The sequence below is a fragment of the Gorilla gorilla genome, chromosome 6 (genome assembly GCF_029281585.2).
Source record: "Gorilla gorilla gorilla isolate KB3781 chromosome 6, NHGRI_mGorGor1-v2.1_pri, whole genome shotgun sequence".
Lineage (NCBI taxonomy): Eukaryota > Metazoa > Chordata > Mammalia > Primates > Hominidae > Gorilla > Gorilla gorilla.
In genome coordinates, this window is record NC_073230.2 from 19,992,825 (window position 1) to 20,009,966 (window position 17,142).

The 17,142-nt window shown below is 39.6% G+C and overlaps 1 protein-coding gene across 4 annotated transcripts in view; it reads left to right on the plus strand.

The window, feature by feature from the left end:
- C6H7orf78 (chromosome 6 C7orf78 homolog) overlaps positions 1 to 17,142 on the plus strand; it is a 78,418-nt gene that overhangs the window by 40,048 nt on the left and 21,228 nt on the right. The window contains exons 5-8 of one of the 4 annotated variants that reach the window (XM_063708389.1): positions 1,463 to 1,542; positions 11,329 to 11,654; positions 12,205 to 12,347; positions 13,347 to 13,450. In XM_063708389.1, coding sequence (XP_063564459.1) covers positions 1,463 to 1,542; positions 11,329 to 11,332 — 84 coding nt within the window. In that variant the 3' untranslated portion in view covers positions 11,333 to 11,654; positions 12,205 to 12,347; positions 13,347 to 13,450. Of the gene's footprint in view, positions 1 to 1,462; positions 1,547 to 11,328; positions 11,655 to 12,204; positions 12,481 to 13,346; positions 13,451 to 17,142 lie in introns of those variants that run through there. The other 3 variants (XM_055392162.2, XM_063708388.1, XM_063708390.1) reach the window with 3 other exon arrangements.

Consider the following 17,142-nt stretch of genomic DNA (forward strand, 5'->3'; position numbering starts at 1 on the left):
GTTAGTTTACAGCTTGGTTTTATACATTTTAGGGAGATAGAAGTTACAGGCAAAGACATAAATCAATACATGTAAGGTATACATTGGTTTCGCCTGGAAATGCAGGACATCTCGAAGTTTGGAGGCTTCCAGGTCATAAGTAGATTTGATGCATGGCGGGCAAGCCCCAAAACTGGGGCATAGCCGGGAACGTTCTTGGCTTCACCCAAGAAAGAATTCAAGGGCGGGCCTGTGGTGTTAGACAGCATCTTTTATTGACTACAGCAGCAGAGGTACTGCTCCTCGCTAAGCAGGACTTCCCATAGGCAGTGTGCTCTGCGTACAGCTCAGGGGCAGTTTTGCAGTCATATTTACACCCACTTTTAATTACATGCAAATTAAGGGGTGGGTTATCCAGAAATTCCTAGAAAAGAAGTGGTACCTTCCAGATGTTGCCACAGCAATGGTATACTGTCATGACACTGGTGGGGCTGTCTCGTGGAGAGATGGTTTCAATGCCTCTTCCCTATTTCAACCAGTCTTCCATCTGGTCTGGAGTTGAGTCCCGCCTCCTACCTCAGATTCAAAGATTCCCCAGTTGGCAACTGGTTGAGAGTTAAGCTTTGTCTGTTAAGTCAGCTTGAGTTAAGGTAAAGAGTGGGGGTTGTGGAAGCCAAGCTTCTTGTCATGTAGTCGAAGACTCCAGGTAGCAGGCTTCAGAGACAATAAATGTGGAGGTCTCTTCTCAGACCTTAAAAGATATGAGACTGTCTGCAAAAGAGAGACAGCTTTGCAGGGCCATTTTGAAAGATGCCAAAAAAGTATATTTGGGGGTAAAATACTTTTATTTCCTCCAGGGCCTGCTATCTGTCATGTGATGTGACATTAGAGTCAGGTTGAAATCGGTATTTTATTGCTGCAAAGAGCTGTTTGTTTTGTCAGTCTTAAGATCTCTGTTTTAATGTTAATGCTGGTGAGTTGCGCCTGAATTCCAAAGGGAGGAGGGTATAATGAGCCATGTCCCACCTTCTCACCTTCTCTTCCCATCAGGGCCTGAACTTTTTTTTCAGGTTTCTTTGTGTCCCCTCACTCATGAAGGGGGTCCATTCGTCTAATTGGGGGCCTTAGAATTTTATTTTTGTTTTACAAAGGCTTAAATATTGTAAGAAATTTTTCCCAAATTTCCTCTTATCTCATTGGAAATCACGAGAAGTTTAGTGAATGACACTCATGTGAGAAGGCCTGAAAAGACTCTAGTAGAAAAAAATGTTGCGAGCACATACTTTTACCCTGGCTGAAATTCTGCCCTAGTCACATAAGGATGCTTCCTAAGCCCTTTATGTTTAAGCAGAACAAGATGGGAATCTGGAATACAGATACACTTTTAAAGCAAAGATTATTAAACAGCAAATTTTAACAAGTAAACAATTAAAGTTAATACATGTCTGCTTTTACTAACTTCCTTTGTACCATCTTCCTTCAGAGACATAGAAGGCAGCGTGATGCATACAGTGCATTTATGGATCGTGTGGAAGAAAAGTTTACAAAGATATGCAAGAGCAGGTGAGCAAAAAAAATTAGGATTTGTTGTTAAATACTTATATTAACTTTTTAACATTACTACTCAATTTCTGTTTTAAATAAAACATATTTTATCATATAAGTGGTCTACTGTCATAGGAACTATAAGTGAAATAGTTGTATGGTGCTTAACTGTTTTAAGTGGAGCCTGAAAGAATCCAATCCCATTATCAAATAATTATTATTTGAGAATTTCATTGCAACCTGTTTCCTAGGTGCATAATCACCTCTCACAGCTCTCTTTATTCACATGTCAATGTCATCTCTGAGAAGTGGGGAGGAGGGCAGATTAATGTAGTAGAGTTTGGGCTTTGAGTTTGGTGAAATGAATTCAAATTAAGAGTAATCCACCTATAATTTGTGATCTTGGATGATTTGCTTAAATTTTCTGATCCTATTTTCTCAGGTTTTTGGAGAATTAAATAAGATGATATATACAAACTGCTGGCACAGTCCCTCATATCTTCTTGATTCAATTATTACTATTATTGTTAATGATAGTATAGATATGGCCTTGCATGACCATGGAAAAGTAACATTACCTGTAGCTTAGTTTTCTCATCTGTAGAATGTCAGTAATAATAGTACCTACTTTGCAGAGTTACCATTGAAATGGCTGCATTGTCTGGGGAATTAACCATGGTTCGTTGTCTTGTGTTGAGAAAGAATTCAGGACACAGACATATGTGGGTGGGTTAAGGAGCAGAAAGTTTAATAGAAGGAAGGAGAAAGGAGAGCAGCTCCTTTCCAGAGAGAGAGAAACATCGGAAAAAGGGGAAAGTAGGCCTACTGCAGCAGATTTTATAGGCAGGGTGGAGGAGGCGGTGTCTGATTTACACAGAGCTCACAGATTGATTCCATTAGATATGACATTTACATAGCCTAGGCTGGCCACCCCACCCTAATCTTATTATGCAAATGGACTCTCCACTGACCAGTGCAATCTTGTCTGCTCCTTACTGTACATGTGGCTGGCAAAGGGAAGGGAAGATGGAGCCGCCATTTTGAACATGCCTGGTCCCAGGTAGTTATTTCCTACAGGCCAGCATTCACCTGTGGAAGCTTCTAGCTTGCTTGTCTGCGTCTGCAGCTCAATTTTACCGGCTGCTCTTTTTTAGGAAATGATTTGGGGCTGCTTTTCATTAAAAAGAAAAACCTGGCCGGGCGTAGTGGCTCACGCCTGTAATCCCAATGCTTTGGGAGGCCAAGGTGGGTGAATCACGAGGTCTGGAGTTCAAGACCAGCCTGACCAACATGGTGAAACCCTGTCTCTACTGAAAATACAAAAAATTAGCTGGGTGTAATGGTGGGCGCCTGTAATCCCAGCTCCTTAGGTGGCTGAGGCAGGAGAATCACTTGAACCTGGGAGGCAGAGGTTGCAGTGAGCCAACACTGTGCCACTGCACTGCAGCCCGGCTGACAGAGTGAGACTCTGTTTCAAAAAAAAAAAAAAAAGAAAAACCTTACTGAAGCCTCCCATACCCTATCTGCCTGATTAATTTTTTCTTAACTCCTGTATCACTATGAATAGTCGAAGTTTGTATTTGTGAAACACCTGGAACATAGCACACGGCACTTAGTACTTGCTATCTAAGTATTTTATGAATAACCATTCAAAACTATGCTTTTTTTGCATACAACATAAAATATATATAATGTCTAGAGCTTTCTGAAAGATGAGAGAGGCTACTCAGTAAGATTAATCTCTGGATTTCTATGAGGGAGTACACAGAGTGAACAGTCAGCAGACAGCTATCTTTAGGAGGACCACAGGACAGATGAATATAAAAAGAGTAGACATGTGACCAGAAAGCTGTCTCCAGATGGGCAAGAATTTGTTTTAAATGGTGGATATAGAGTCATCCTACTAATGATTTAGGACGTAGACTTATCCTTACCAAGTTTACAAAATGGTCATCTTAAACTGCAAACATCCCGCTGTACATATATAAAATTCTTGATTCCTGTAGCATAGTGGGAGCTTCTCCTCTATAACTGATGTGCTTGAGCTTGGTAATTGGTGGCTCAACATAAAAGAAAATGGCATGGTAGTCCATCACCAAAAGTTTCTTTTTTTGTTGTTGTTGTTTTGTTTGTTTGTTTTTGAGATGCAGACTCCCTCTGTCCCCCAGGCTGGAGTGCAGTGGTGTGATCTCGGCTCACAGCAACTTCCATCTCCCAGGTTCAAATGATTCTCCTGCCTCAGCCTCCTGAGTAGCTGGGATTACAGGTTCCCATCACCACACCCACCTAATTTTTGTATTTTTAGTAGAGATAGGGGTTTGCCATGTTGGCCAGGCTGGTCTCGAACTCCTGACCTCAGGTGATCAACCTGCCTCAGCCTCCAAAAGTGCTGGGATTACAGGTGTGAGCCACAGCGCCCAGCCACCAAAGGTTTCTTTTTTTTTTTTTTTTTCTTTGAGATGGAGTCTCGCTCTGTTGCTCAGGCCGGAGTGCAGTGGTGCGATCTCAGTTCACTGCAAGCTCCACCTCCCGGGTTCACACCATTCTCCTGCCTCAGCCTCCAGAGTAGCTGGGACTACAGGTGCCCGCCACCACGCCCAGCTAACTTTTTGTGTTTTTAGTAGAGACAAGGTTTCGCCATGTTAGCCAGGATGGTCTCGATCTCCTGACCTCGTGATCCACCTGTCTCGGCCTCCCAAAGTGCTAGGATTACAGGCATGAGCCACCGTACCTAGCCCCCAGCCACCAAAAGTTTCTTATAGTGGTTACAGAAAATCATAGATCATTACTGCTGCCTGTAACACTATGAATTCTCAGTCAGAACTTCAACTTTCATAGGTGTCACTGGGAAGCATACTTCAAAAGCAAATCTACCTCAGTATTTCACAGGCTTCTCAAAATAGAAATGTTTTCATCTGAAGTTGTAGTTCCTCTTATTTTTTCATTTTTTACAAATATTTGATATATTTAGCACACAGATCCCTATGAAGGTTCAAATAAAATGGCTTTATTTTTCTCAAATCATGAATTTTAAATATGCTGTGTTGGATCTCCCTCCCCTCAGCTTGAGAACTACTTTGGCAGAGCCTATAGATTTTCAACATTTCATTTGTACTAGCCCTGTCATTTCTATAATTTAAACTCACATTCAGCCATGAAAAAGCTATGTAAGTAAATTTAAAAATTTTCTGTAATTTAAGATTATGTTCAGCCATGAAAAATTCAGGATAAGAAATATATATGACTTCTATTTCACATCATGCATAAAGAAGTAAATTCATGTGGATTACAGACCTAAATGTGAAAAGAAAACAATAACGTTTCTGCAATACATTTGGAGAATTAAATATCTTTAAAAGAACCACAAAAGCACTATCTATAAAGAAAAAATTATTGAATGTTCTACTTGAAACATTAAAACTACAAACTTCTGTTAAAATACATCATTAGAAGAGTGAAAAGGCAGACAGAGAGCTTAGAGAAAATATTTGCTACTCATATAAGCAAGAAAATGGTTTATATTAATAATATATAAAGAACTCATGCAAATAAATAAGAAATAGGCATGTAATCCAATGGAAAATAACAGGAGGCTGGGCATAGTGGTTCATTCCTATAATTCCAACACTGGTAGGCTAAAGTGGGAGGAACTCTTGAGCCCAGGAGGCTGAGACCAGCATGGACAACATTAGGAAATCCTGTCTCTACAAAACATTTAAAAAATTAGCCAGATGTGGTGGTACACACCTGTGGTCTCAGCTACACTAGAGGCTGAGGCAGGAGATTTACTTGAGCCCAGAAGGTTGAGGCTGCAGTGTTCTCTCCACTGCATTCCAGCCTGGGGGACAGAGCAAGACCCTGTCTCAAAGAAAGGGAGGGAAGGAAGAAGGAAGGAGGGAAGGAAGGAAGGAAGGAAGGAAAGAAGGAAGGAAGGAAGGAAACAGATTTCATACAAGAAGACCTCTAAATGACAAAACATGAAAATGTGTTCATCTTCACAAGTAATCAGGGAAATATGCAGTAAGATGCACCATGGACTACTATTGCACACCCACCAAAATAGCCAAAATAAGAAGATAAACAACAGGAAGCATAGATTTATTCATCCATTTTCATGCTGCTGATTAAGACATACCCAAACTGGGCAATTTACAAAAGAAAGAGGTTTATTGGACTTACAGTTCCACATGGTTGGGGAGACCTCACAATCACGGTGGAAGGCAAAGAGGAGCAAGTCACATCCTATGTGGATGGCAGCAGGCAAAAAGAGAGCTTGTGCAGGGAAACTCTTGTTTTTAAAAACCATCAGATCTCATGAGACCCATTCACTATCACAAGAACAGCATGGGAAAGAACTGTCCCCATGATTCAATTAGCTCCCACTGGGTCCTTCCCAGAACACATGGGAATTCAGGATGAGATTTGGGTGGGGACATAGCCAAACCATACCATGCCACCTCTGGCCCCTCCCAAATCTCATGTCCTCACATTTCAAAACCAATCATGCCTTCCCAACAGTCACCCTAAGTTTTAACTCATTTCAGAATTAACTCAAAAGTCCACGGTCCAACATCTCTTCTGAAACAAAGCAAGTCCCTTCTGCCTATAAGGCTATAAAATCAAAAGCAAGTTAGTTATTTCCTAGATACAATGGCGGTACAGGCATTGGGTAAATACAGCAATTCCAAATGGGAGAAATTGGTCAAAACAAAGGGGCTACAGACCCCATGCAAGTCTGAAATGCAGCACAGCAGTCAAACCTTAAAGCTTCAAAATGATCTCCTTTGACTCCATGTCTCACATCCAGGTCATGCTGACACAAGAGGTGAGTTCCCATGGACTTGGGCAGCTCCACTCCTGTGGCTTTGCAGGTTACAGCCTCCCACCCAGCTGCCTTCATGGGCTGGTGTTAAGTGTCTATGGCTTTTCCAGGCACACAGTACAAGCTGTCAGTGGATCTACCATTCTGGGGTCTGTAGGACAGTAGCCCTCTTTTCACAGCTCCAATAGTTGGTACCCCAGTGAGGACTCTGTGTGGGGGCTCCAACAGCACATTACCTGTCTGTACTGCCCTAGCAGAGGTTCTCCATGAGGACCCCATCCCTACAGCAAACTTCTGCTTGGGCATCCAGATGTTTCCCTACATTTTCTGAAATCTAGTCGGAGGTTCCCAAACCTCAATTCTTGACTTCTGTGCACTCACAGGCTCAACACCATGTGGAAGTTGCCAAGGCTTGAGACTTGCGCCCTCTGAAGCCATGGCCTGAGCTCTATGTTGGCCCCTTCCAGCCACGGCTGGAGCAGCTGGGACATAAGGCACCAAGTCCCTATGCTGCACACAGCACGGGGACCCTGGTCCTGGCCCATGAAACCATTTTTTCTTCCTAGGCCTCTGGGCCTGTGATGGGAGGGACTGCCACAAAGTTCTCAGACATGCCCTGGAGACATTTCCCCCATTGTCTTGGGGTTTAACATTCAGCTTATCATTACTTATGGAAATTTCTGCAGCCAGGTTGAATTTCTCCTCAGACAATGCTTTTTTTCTTTTCTATCACATTGTCAGGCTGCAAATTTTCTGAACTTTTATGCTCTGCTTCCCTTATAAAACTGAATGCCCTTAACAGCACCCAAGTCACGTCTTAAATGCTTGGCTGCTTAGAAATTTCTTCTGCCAGATACCCTAAATTATCTCTCTCAAGTTCAAAGTTCCACAAGTCTCTAGGCCGGGGGCAAAACACTGCCAGTCTCTTGGCTAAAACATGACAAGAGTCACCTTTACTCCAGTTTTCAACAAGTTCCTCATCTCCTTCTGAGACGACCTCAGCCTGGACTTTATTGTTCATATCACTATCAGCATTTTGGTCAAAGCCATTCAACAAGTCTCCAGGAATTTCCAAACTTTTGCGCATTTTCCTATCTTCTTCTGAGGCCTCCAAACTGTTCCAACCCCTATCTGTTACCCAGTTCCAAAGTCACTTTCACATTTTTGGGTATCTGTTCAGCAGCATCCCAGTCTACCAGTACCAGTTTACTGTATTAGTTCATTTTCACACTGCTGATAAAGACATACCCAAGACTGAGCAATTTACAAAAGAAACAGGTTTATTGGACTTACAGTTCCACATGGCTGGAGAGGTCTCACAGTCATGGCAGAAGGTGAAAGGCACATCTCACATGGCAGCAGACAAGAGAAGAGAGCTTGTGCAGGGAAACTCCCGTTTTTAAAGCCATCAGATCTCGTGAGACTCATTCACTATAACAAGAACAGCGCAGGAAAAACCTGCCCCCATAATTCAATCACCTCCCACTGGGATTCTCCCGTGGCACATGGGAATTGTGGGAGTTACAATTCAAGATGAGATTTGGGTGGGGATACAGCCAAACCATATCAACAGGCAAGGGTATAGAGCAATTAGAACTCCTACACACTGCTTGAGGGGGAAGAATTGGGACAAGTACTTTGGAAAAATATTTTGCAATATATTCTAAAGTTGAATGTATACATACATATAACCTATGACACAAAATTCCATTCTAAATGCTGTATAATTAGCTGATATATAAGATATATTTGTATGCACTAAAAGACATACATAGGAATGCTTATAGCAGAATTGCTTGTGATAACCTTTACATTAGAGACAAGTCCAATGCCAATAAATAATAGAATGTATACATAAAAGTATCCATTTATGGTAATTTACACAATAGATTATACAGCAAAAAAAATGAACAAAATGTTGCTATATGCAAGCAATAGGGATGGGTCTCACAAACATACCTAGGAGTTTTTTAAAAGCCAGATGCTCTATATATATGTACAATGTATATATATACACATATCTGTATATACTGCATTATTATTCCATTTATATAAAGGAAAACTCTTGTCCACATGTAAGAAATCAGGAAGTTGGCTTCCTTTGGTTTGAAGGAAAGGAGTACAATAACCTTCTGGGTCCCGGAAATGTAGTATTTTCTGACCCTGATGTTGGTTACATAGATGCATTCACTTTGTGATACTCCATAGAAATATTTATTTAATATCTATGCACTATTATATGTACATGTAAAACTTTAATAATTTTTTTAATTGGGAGATTCTTTGTAATTGTTTTAAATTTCAAAAAGAAAGAAAGAAAGCCTCATTCATTCTAAATTAACATTCTAATCTCACATCCAATTCAAAATTTGTTTGCTGTTTTCAACAAAATCCTGCCCTGTAGCTCCAGGATCTGGGAAAGAGAACATTCTCTTGTTTCTCTCTTTCTGCACCTGTCTCAATCACACTCCATTGCTTCTTGGTCTGCCTTTTATCTCCAAGGTGTTGGTGTCCAGAGAAGAAATGGAAGAAACAGGGGCAAAAAGCTCAGGTAACAGAGACTACTGTAATCAGCCATGACATCCTCTGTGTGGCTGATGTTCAAATAGTGACTGCTTATGGAGGACATTTTTGCGCATTATTCTCTGTCCTAGACAGAGGCCTCATTTGGCACAGTCCTCTGAGAACCAACGTCCAGCAACTTGCCCTAAGTCCCTGCCTCAGCCCACTACCTCTTACAGGTCTGATAAGAGGCATCTTATCATTGGTGGGATTACTGACAAGATGGCTGGAGCTCATCAATTTTATTGATTGAGTACAGAAGACCCCCGTTTTCCTTTCCCCTTTCCCTCACATTGTTAGCCACCCATTTTTACATTTCTAGATAAGAAATAGGCAGGATGCTCTATGATCAAATGCACATCCTTAAAACCTCTTGGGGACATATATGAAACCACTCCTCTACCAGGAGCTCCCCAAACACCTTGTACTAAAGGGCTCCACAGGTGGCCCCTGCAGTTCTGTAGCTCAGCAAGCATTCATCCAGAGCAAGCCTGCTGGCTTCCTTCACCCATATGCACCCTTAATCTTTATAAATGATAATCCTGAGCATTCATGAATTGGCTTTGCAGGGATTACCTTATTTTTTCCTTTCTTACAGAAATCAGAAACGGGTATTCCTCAGGGCTTTCCCCCAAGGGTAATGATGCCTCCTTTAAAAGACAAAGCCTTTAGGGCCGGGCACAGTGGCTCACACCTGTAATCCCATCACTTTGGGAGGCCAAGGCGGGCGGATCGTGAGGTCAGGAGGTCAAGACCATCCTGGCTAACACAGTGAAACCCCATCTCTACTAAAAATACAAAAAATTAGCCAGGCGTGGTGGCATGCACCTGTAGTCCCAGCTACTCGGGAGGCTGAGGCAGGAGGATGGCATGAACCTGGGAGGCGGAGCTTGCAGTGAACCAAGATCCCACCACTGCACTCCAGCCTGGGTGACAGAGTGAGACTTTGTCTCAAAAAAAAAAAAAAAAAAGGAAAAACAAAGCCTTCAGATGTTTGATTTATTCCTTAATTCCTTAATCTGAACAGAAGAGAGGGTGAGAGTAGGTGGTCTGGCCTATTTACCTTTTAAAAAGCCCCATAGGGATAGAACTTCTAGCAGTTTCTTGATGGTGTTACCAAAACACCAGGGGTTTAGTCTAGGTCCTGCTGCTCACCACACAGAAAGCCAATCACTGAGACAATGAGTATTGCCAAGGAAGAAGTCTTTAATCAGGTGCTGCAGTCAAGGAGATGAGAGCTCAGGCTCAAATCCATCTCTCTAACTGACTAAACCTATGGGTTTATATAACATTCTTCTGTAGAAAGAAATGTAACAATGTGTAAGAAACAGGAACTAGGGAGGGGCAAGGATGCAATCATGATGAATGAGGGCTCCAGGCTTCTCATTGTTAGGATGTCATGATCTGGTGAGTTTCAGTTCTTGGATACCTTTTTAAGAGGCCTGAAGGTGCTTTCCTGAGGAAGGAACTCAGATAAAACAAATGTAAGCTTTAAGCTTTAAGACCAGAAAGGTCAATTTCTATGTGTATCAGAAAGAACAGTCTATGGGATTATTGGGTTGGTTTCAATGGAACATAGGAGTTTATATAAAGGAAAACTCTTGTCCATGTGTAAGAAATCAGGAAGTTGGCTTCATTTGGTTTGAAGGAACCAACCTGTCTCCTAGTTTTAGCTTTGAGGCTTTTCCTCCGTTTCAAGGCAACAGGAAACACATCCCATTTCCACATCCTTTAAAAACTTATAGTCCTTCTCTAAAGGAGCTCCTGTCTCCCCTCACCTAAGTGGGAAGCCTCATTGTAACACTTCCCTGCACTATTCTACCCTACTGGTGCTAATACAGAAGGAAAAGTTGAATTGTGTAAGACAGGATGTATTTAGAAGTCCTTAATTTTTGCAGCTTTTAATTGGCATTTATACATCAAACTCAGTAATGTGCAATCATTTTCATAGGCATAACCTCACTCAATTGTCTTCAGACTATGCAGTGTTTAGTCAGGCATTATAATTATTATTATTGTTGTTATAATTTTATAAGCTGGGAAACTAAAGTCTTCACTGGGAATTTAATGTTAACATCACTTATTCAAGATGGCACTCCAGAACACCTTGTACTGTTGCCCTCAGTTGCATGTGCATGCTTTCTGGTAAGTACGAAAAATAAATTTGACTGTTTGGCCAACAGAGTATAGTTCTACTTCCGCATCATAGTTGTAGTCATGTTCAACCATTCTTTTTTGTTATCATGCCTTTATAAGCTTGGTTTTAGTTATTTCTGTAGTGAATAAGAGGATTAAGCAAATGACATCTAGCATTTGCAGCCAAGTTTCTGGTCCCAGGAGTGACCTTTCAGGTAAGTCTCACCCTTTATAGAAACTGATTCAGTGAATTCTGCTCACACATTTCTCTTTTGTTCATTTAGATAGCTGATGGACCAAAACAGCACAGGGCTTCCTGAACTCTGGCCTGAATGTTCATCTCCCATGCATTTCCCAGTGAGAACATTGATGAATTCTGGCACCTTCCTGGATTCTACAGAAATCTGCACTCTCCCAGAGGCATGAGAAAGTGCTAAAACAACAAATGAAAGTTGCATAATTTGAAATTCCCTTGTTACCACATGGATCAGAATCTAATCATCAGGCTTTTGATTTAGTTTGTGAAAGTTAGATCTTGCAACTATGAGTGGAAATGCTGATAATGTGCTTTCTGTTAATGTCCAAAGTTGAAGAGATGCTCTAGTCTCAGGTAAAGCTAATGTGAGACAAACAACAATAATGCTTACTAATTTTGACCACCATGTTTCTCTAAGGCCAAAGATTGCAAATTTTATCTGTTTGCATCCTGCATAGAAATAAGAATTCTCTGGATATAGCATATATTCTACTAAAGGATGACTGTTATGCTGTGTGGGAAAGTAATAGTTAAAAATCAAATATTTTTACTTTAAAAAATAGAGAACAAGGTAGCAACCAGAATTGAAGTCATTCAAATATAAATGGGGCACTTTCCCAGAAGATGTCATCCAAAGACAAAAAAATAGGAAAGTTTAATTCATGACACAGTGAAGTTCTTCTATGGTTTAAATTGTTCCTAGAAATAGATTTTATTTTCAGGAATCATAGGATGCCAGATGGTTAGTGATAGTGTTTATTTCTGAAAAAAAAAAAGAAAAGAAAAAGAGTATATGTATGAGCTTTGTGTTCACATATACAAGGTGGCATAGGTTGAAATAATCAACATTTATTTAGTATGTTTATGGCATATTGAAATCAATATTTGAATCTTCATTTTTCAGTTTTTTCTAGTACACTTTAAGAAGCTTCTCTGAGACACTCAAGTATATCAAAAGAGAGAAGATCTCCAAGTAAGAGAAATACTAAATGTCCTTCTTAAAGAACACCAGGCTTGGAGAATTTACAGTTCCAACTAGAAGGAAAGGTCTGTCTTTTAACATGTTAAAATAATTTTCTAAATTTTTGTTTAAATATTTTGAGGGAAAGAAAACAAATGACTTGAAACTTCTTTGTTTCTGATCAAGATTTGATGATTATAACTGAAAATTAATAAAAGGGGAGGGTAGGATTTAATGCTATTGCCAGTTTTATCGAACGGATTATCCTATCACCTTTCCAATTTCACTATGAAAACTACTGAAATAAAGGCAAGTACGTATTTAATAGCTCTGTTGACATAAGCAACATTAAGCGGAAAGATGAGGCAACGAAATTAAATCATTTCCCAAAGGATATTTTGCATAATTTAAGTTCCCTGGAATTTTAATGTGTAATTCTTGAAAAGAAATGTGCTCTTTAGAAAAAGAAATGCAGCAAATACTGGATTAAATAAATCAAAAACCTGAATTTACTCAGGTTATGCGAGTAGAAAGGCTGAAATGCCCCAGGACTTAGTCCTAGGCCTGATCTCTTTCTTATCTATATACACTCTCTTGGTAATCTCCTCCTTTTTTTTTTTTTTCTTTTAGAGACAGAGTCTCTCTTTCTTGCCCAGGCTGGAATGCAGTGACACAGTCATGGCCCAGGGTAAACTCCTGCAGTGACAAAGTCATGGCCCACTGTAAACTCCTGGCTTTGATTCTCCCACCTCAGCCTCCTAATGTCATTCATTCTTATTGGTTTAAATGTCACCGATAAGATGTTCACACCCAAGACTTCCTAATATATATACCCAGCACTGAAATATCTTCTGAACTCCAGACTCTTAGACGCTCACCTAGGACAACTTACTTGACATCTCCCCGTGATCTCTTTTTAGACATTCTCTCAAACTCACCAGATCCAAAATTTAACCCTGATATTATTTGCCAATTCCTGCACAGTCTTGTTTATCTCAGTTAATAGCAATTCCATTCTTATACTTGCTAAGGCAAAAAATAAAAATAAAATGGAGACACCCTTTTTTTCATTTTTTATCTTACAGCCTGTAAGCTGTTATATCATGAGCCCAACAAGTTTCTGCTGCCTCCAGTAAATACATCGGTCCAAACCCTATCATCTCTTGCTTTAATTATTACAATAGTCTCCGATCTACATGTCCACTGGAGGTAACACCCACCTCAGTCTATCCTCAACACAACAGCAGACTTGTCTGACTTTTTTTAATGCAATTTTTATCATATTACTCTTCTGCTTAGAACCCTCCAATGTCTTTACATCTTAAGCCAAAGTTCTTCTAATGCCCTTCATTATGTAGTCCTGGTTATTTCTCTGTGTTCATCTCCAACTACCCTTTTCCAATTACTGGGCCTCTCCAAATAATAGAGAAACCTCATGAAGGAAGGGATTTTGTCATGTGTTTGCTGTTGTGTCCCAGTGCCAAGGAGAGTAGCTGATGTACAGTAGATGCTTATAAATAGTTTTCAATGAATGACTTCACTCAAATAGTCTGAGAGCTGTATAAAATATAGATAATTTAGTTATTGATTCCCACTCTGGGGAGCCCACAAAAATCAAAGTCATCCACTAGCAGTTGAAGAGAACCAAGTTTGATTTCTAGGTAAGCACTAACTTTTATTTATAAATTAACACCTCTGTGGAGTCATATGCACTTCCACTGTTTTGCATCTGTCAGGAATGTTAAAATTTTAAGATTCTTGTTCATTGAACTTAAAGTAGAAATACCACCACATGAGGTAAAAAATGAAACTTTTAAGGAAATGCTTGCACTTAAATTATTGGTAAGTCTATGTCTTTTCATCAGAGCCAGACAAATACCAGCTTAACTTTAAGGCTTGCTGAGAACATTAATGATTAGCTGCTCAAAGCAGCATGAAATAAATAGCCTACATTAACATAAAACTATGATATCTATGCTCACATCCTTGCAAACAACAGATAACAGCAATCTATAAACTTCCGGTTATATTTATCTTTGTGTAGTTTGTGAATTCTGGATTACAAAGTGACTTTCAGAACAATACTAGATTATGTCATAGCTGGATTTAAGGAAAATTATCATGCTGTTAGTTAACAGAAGAAGGGCAGTAAAAGCCAAGCTAATTTAACGTTATTATATATTTGTAATATAATAAGGACTTACCTGCATCAAAGCATATAATTTTCGGAAAGTCAGACAATAACTTTCATGTATATTATTAGTTGAAAATGAAATATTTTAAGCCTTCTAAAATATCTATTAAGCTGGGCACGGTGGCTCACGCCTGTCATCCCAGCATTTTGGGAGGCTGAGACAGGCAGATCACTTGAGGTCAGGAATTCAAGAGCAGCCTGGCCGACATGATGAAACCCATCTCTACTTAAAAATACAAAAATCAGCCAGGCGTAGTGGCCTGCACCTCTAATCCCAGCTACTCAGGAGGCTGAGGAGGAGAATTGCTTGAACCTGGGAGACGGAGGTTGTAATGAGCCGAGATCACGCCACTGCACTCCAGCCTGGGCAACAGAGTGAGACTCTGTCTCAAAACAAACAAACAAACAAACAAACAAAAATCTATTAAATCACTAGCCTGAACACATAGCAAAGATTTATAACTCTTCAATGAGGGAATCAAGAAAATAAGAAAGGTGGATAAAAGGCCATTTTGAAGTTCTAGATATTTGTACACATGTTTAAAAAATGTTTTTATGGGCTTCCTAGGTTATTTACAAAGCTGCTTATCTTTCAGGACAATAAAATCATAACCGATGGAATTATCCTCTCTACCAGAGAGAAATCATTTGCATTCCTACTGGAATAAAATCTACCACGTAACATGTAATTTTACAGAGTCAGGACCTTAGTTAATGGTAAACAGTGAGTCATACAGAGCTGCATTCCTTTAAACCACCACCATCAAATGGAAGTATAATTTAAGCCACTATGTGATTTGAAATTCTCTAGCAGGTACGTTAAAAAAAAAAAAAGTGAAAACAATTTTAACAAAAAAATTATGTAACTCAATATATCAAGAATATTCTCAGCCAGGCACAGTGGTGCACGCCTATAATCCCAGCACTTTGGGAGGCTGAGGTGGGTAGATTTTCTACTAAGATTCTTTGTTCATTGCATTAAAAATGGAAATTGTATTTGTACTCCAAAATTTTGCACTTAAACCACATCTCACTTTTGACTAGCCACATTCCAAGTGCTCAATAACCACATATAGTCAATGGCTAAAATATTGGACAGTGTAGCTCTAAATAATTTGATATTAATTGGATGGGCGTATTAACCAATTCCCCAGGTTGATGTTGAAAGGTCATGCTGTACTTCATTGGCCTTATCTCCAAGGTTTTGGTGATCTTTAAAAATCTTTTCAACCACAAATTTTAGTCTTTTTCATTGGATCCCAGGACATTAGATGATAGTAGAAACCTGTAGAATCTTTCTACAGCATTATTTCGTTTAGCAAAATAAATGTGTCTTTCAAAAAGTTATTTTGAAGACATTTTTGTCAATCAGGTATATTATATTGCTTAAACTTTTTAGCTAAAGATTCTTTACATTATAATCACACTCTTCTAACAATAAACATCATAGCACAGATAATAACTAAGATGAAGATTATTGTGAGACAGCTGTTCTTAACTTACATATATTCATCACCTAATTTAATTCTCACAAAAACTCTCTAAAATAATGTTACCATTTTAAAGATGGGGAGGCTAAGAGAGTTTACATAACTTGCCAAAGGCCACACAGCTTGTAAAGACCTGGATATAAAATCCAGGCTTATTAACTACAAAGCCTGAGCTAGTAAGCACTATGCTATACGCAGAGATTACTTCAACATAAGCTCTTCCAACCCACATCTATTAGATAACTAAACATTTGCTACACAAATTAAATTTGTATACAAATTAAATATTAATTTATATAAAATTGCTATACAAATTAATATTAAATTAGGAAGCCGAGGTGGGAGGATCATGAGGTTAGAAGTTCGAGACCAGCCTGACCAGCATGGTGAAACCCTGTCTCTACCAAAAATATAAAAAAATTAGACGGGCATGGTGGCACACGCCTGTAGTCCCAGCTACTTGGGAAGCTGAGGCAGGCGAACTGCTTGAATGTGGCAGGCGGAGGTTGCAGTAAGCCGAGATCACACCACTGCATTCCAGCCTGGGTGACAGAGCAAGACTCTGTCTCAGAAATATATATATATTAATATTAAGGATTCAGGCCAGGTGCAGTGGCTCACACCTATAATCTCAGCACTTCTGGAGGCCAAGGTAAGAGGATCACTTGAGGGTACAGTTCAAGACCACCCTGGGCAACACAGCAAGACTCCTTCTCTACAAAAAACTTTAAAAATTAGCCAGGTGTAGTGGTACACACCTGTAGTCCCAGCTACTGGGGAGGCTGAGGCTGGATAGCTTGAACCCAGGGGTTTCAAGGCTGCAGTGCGTCATGATCGCACCATTGTACTCCATCTTGGGTGACAGAGGGAGATCCCGTCTCTAAAAAAAAATTCATCATATGAACAAAGGTTTTTCCACTCTTTCTTTACACTAGATAAATGATTTTTCTGTTTTCCAGAATGAATAGCAAGAATTTATTTTAAAATGTTTTATGACTAATTATAAACCTGTCATCAGTAGTTAAAACATTACTAAGGGAGAGAAGTGCTAATATTAAAATTTTTGTAGTGGAATAAAATTCAGCACTTTTGTTCTCTCAGTACTATTTTGTAGGTTTGACTTGTAAATTGCTCTTATTTGATAGATGGAAAACAGAGGGAACTAATTCTTATTCTCATTATAAAAAATACAATTCT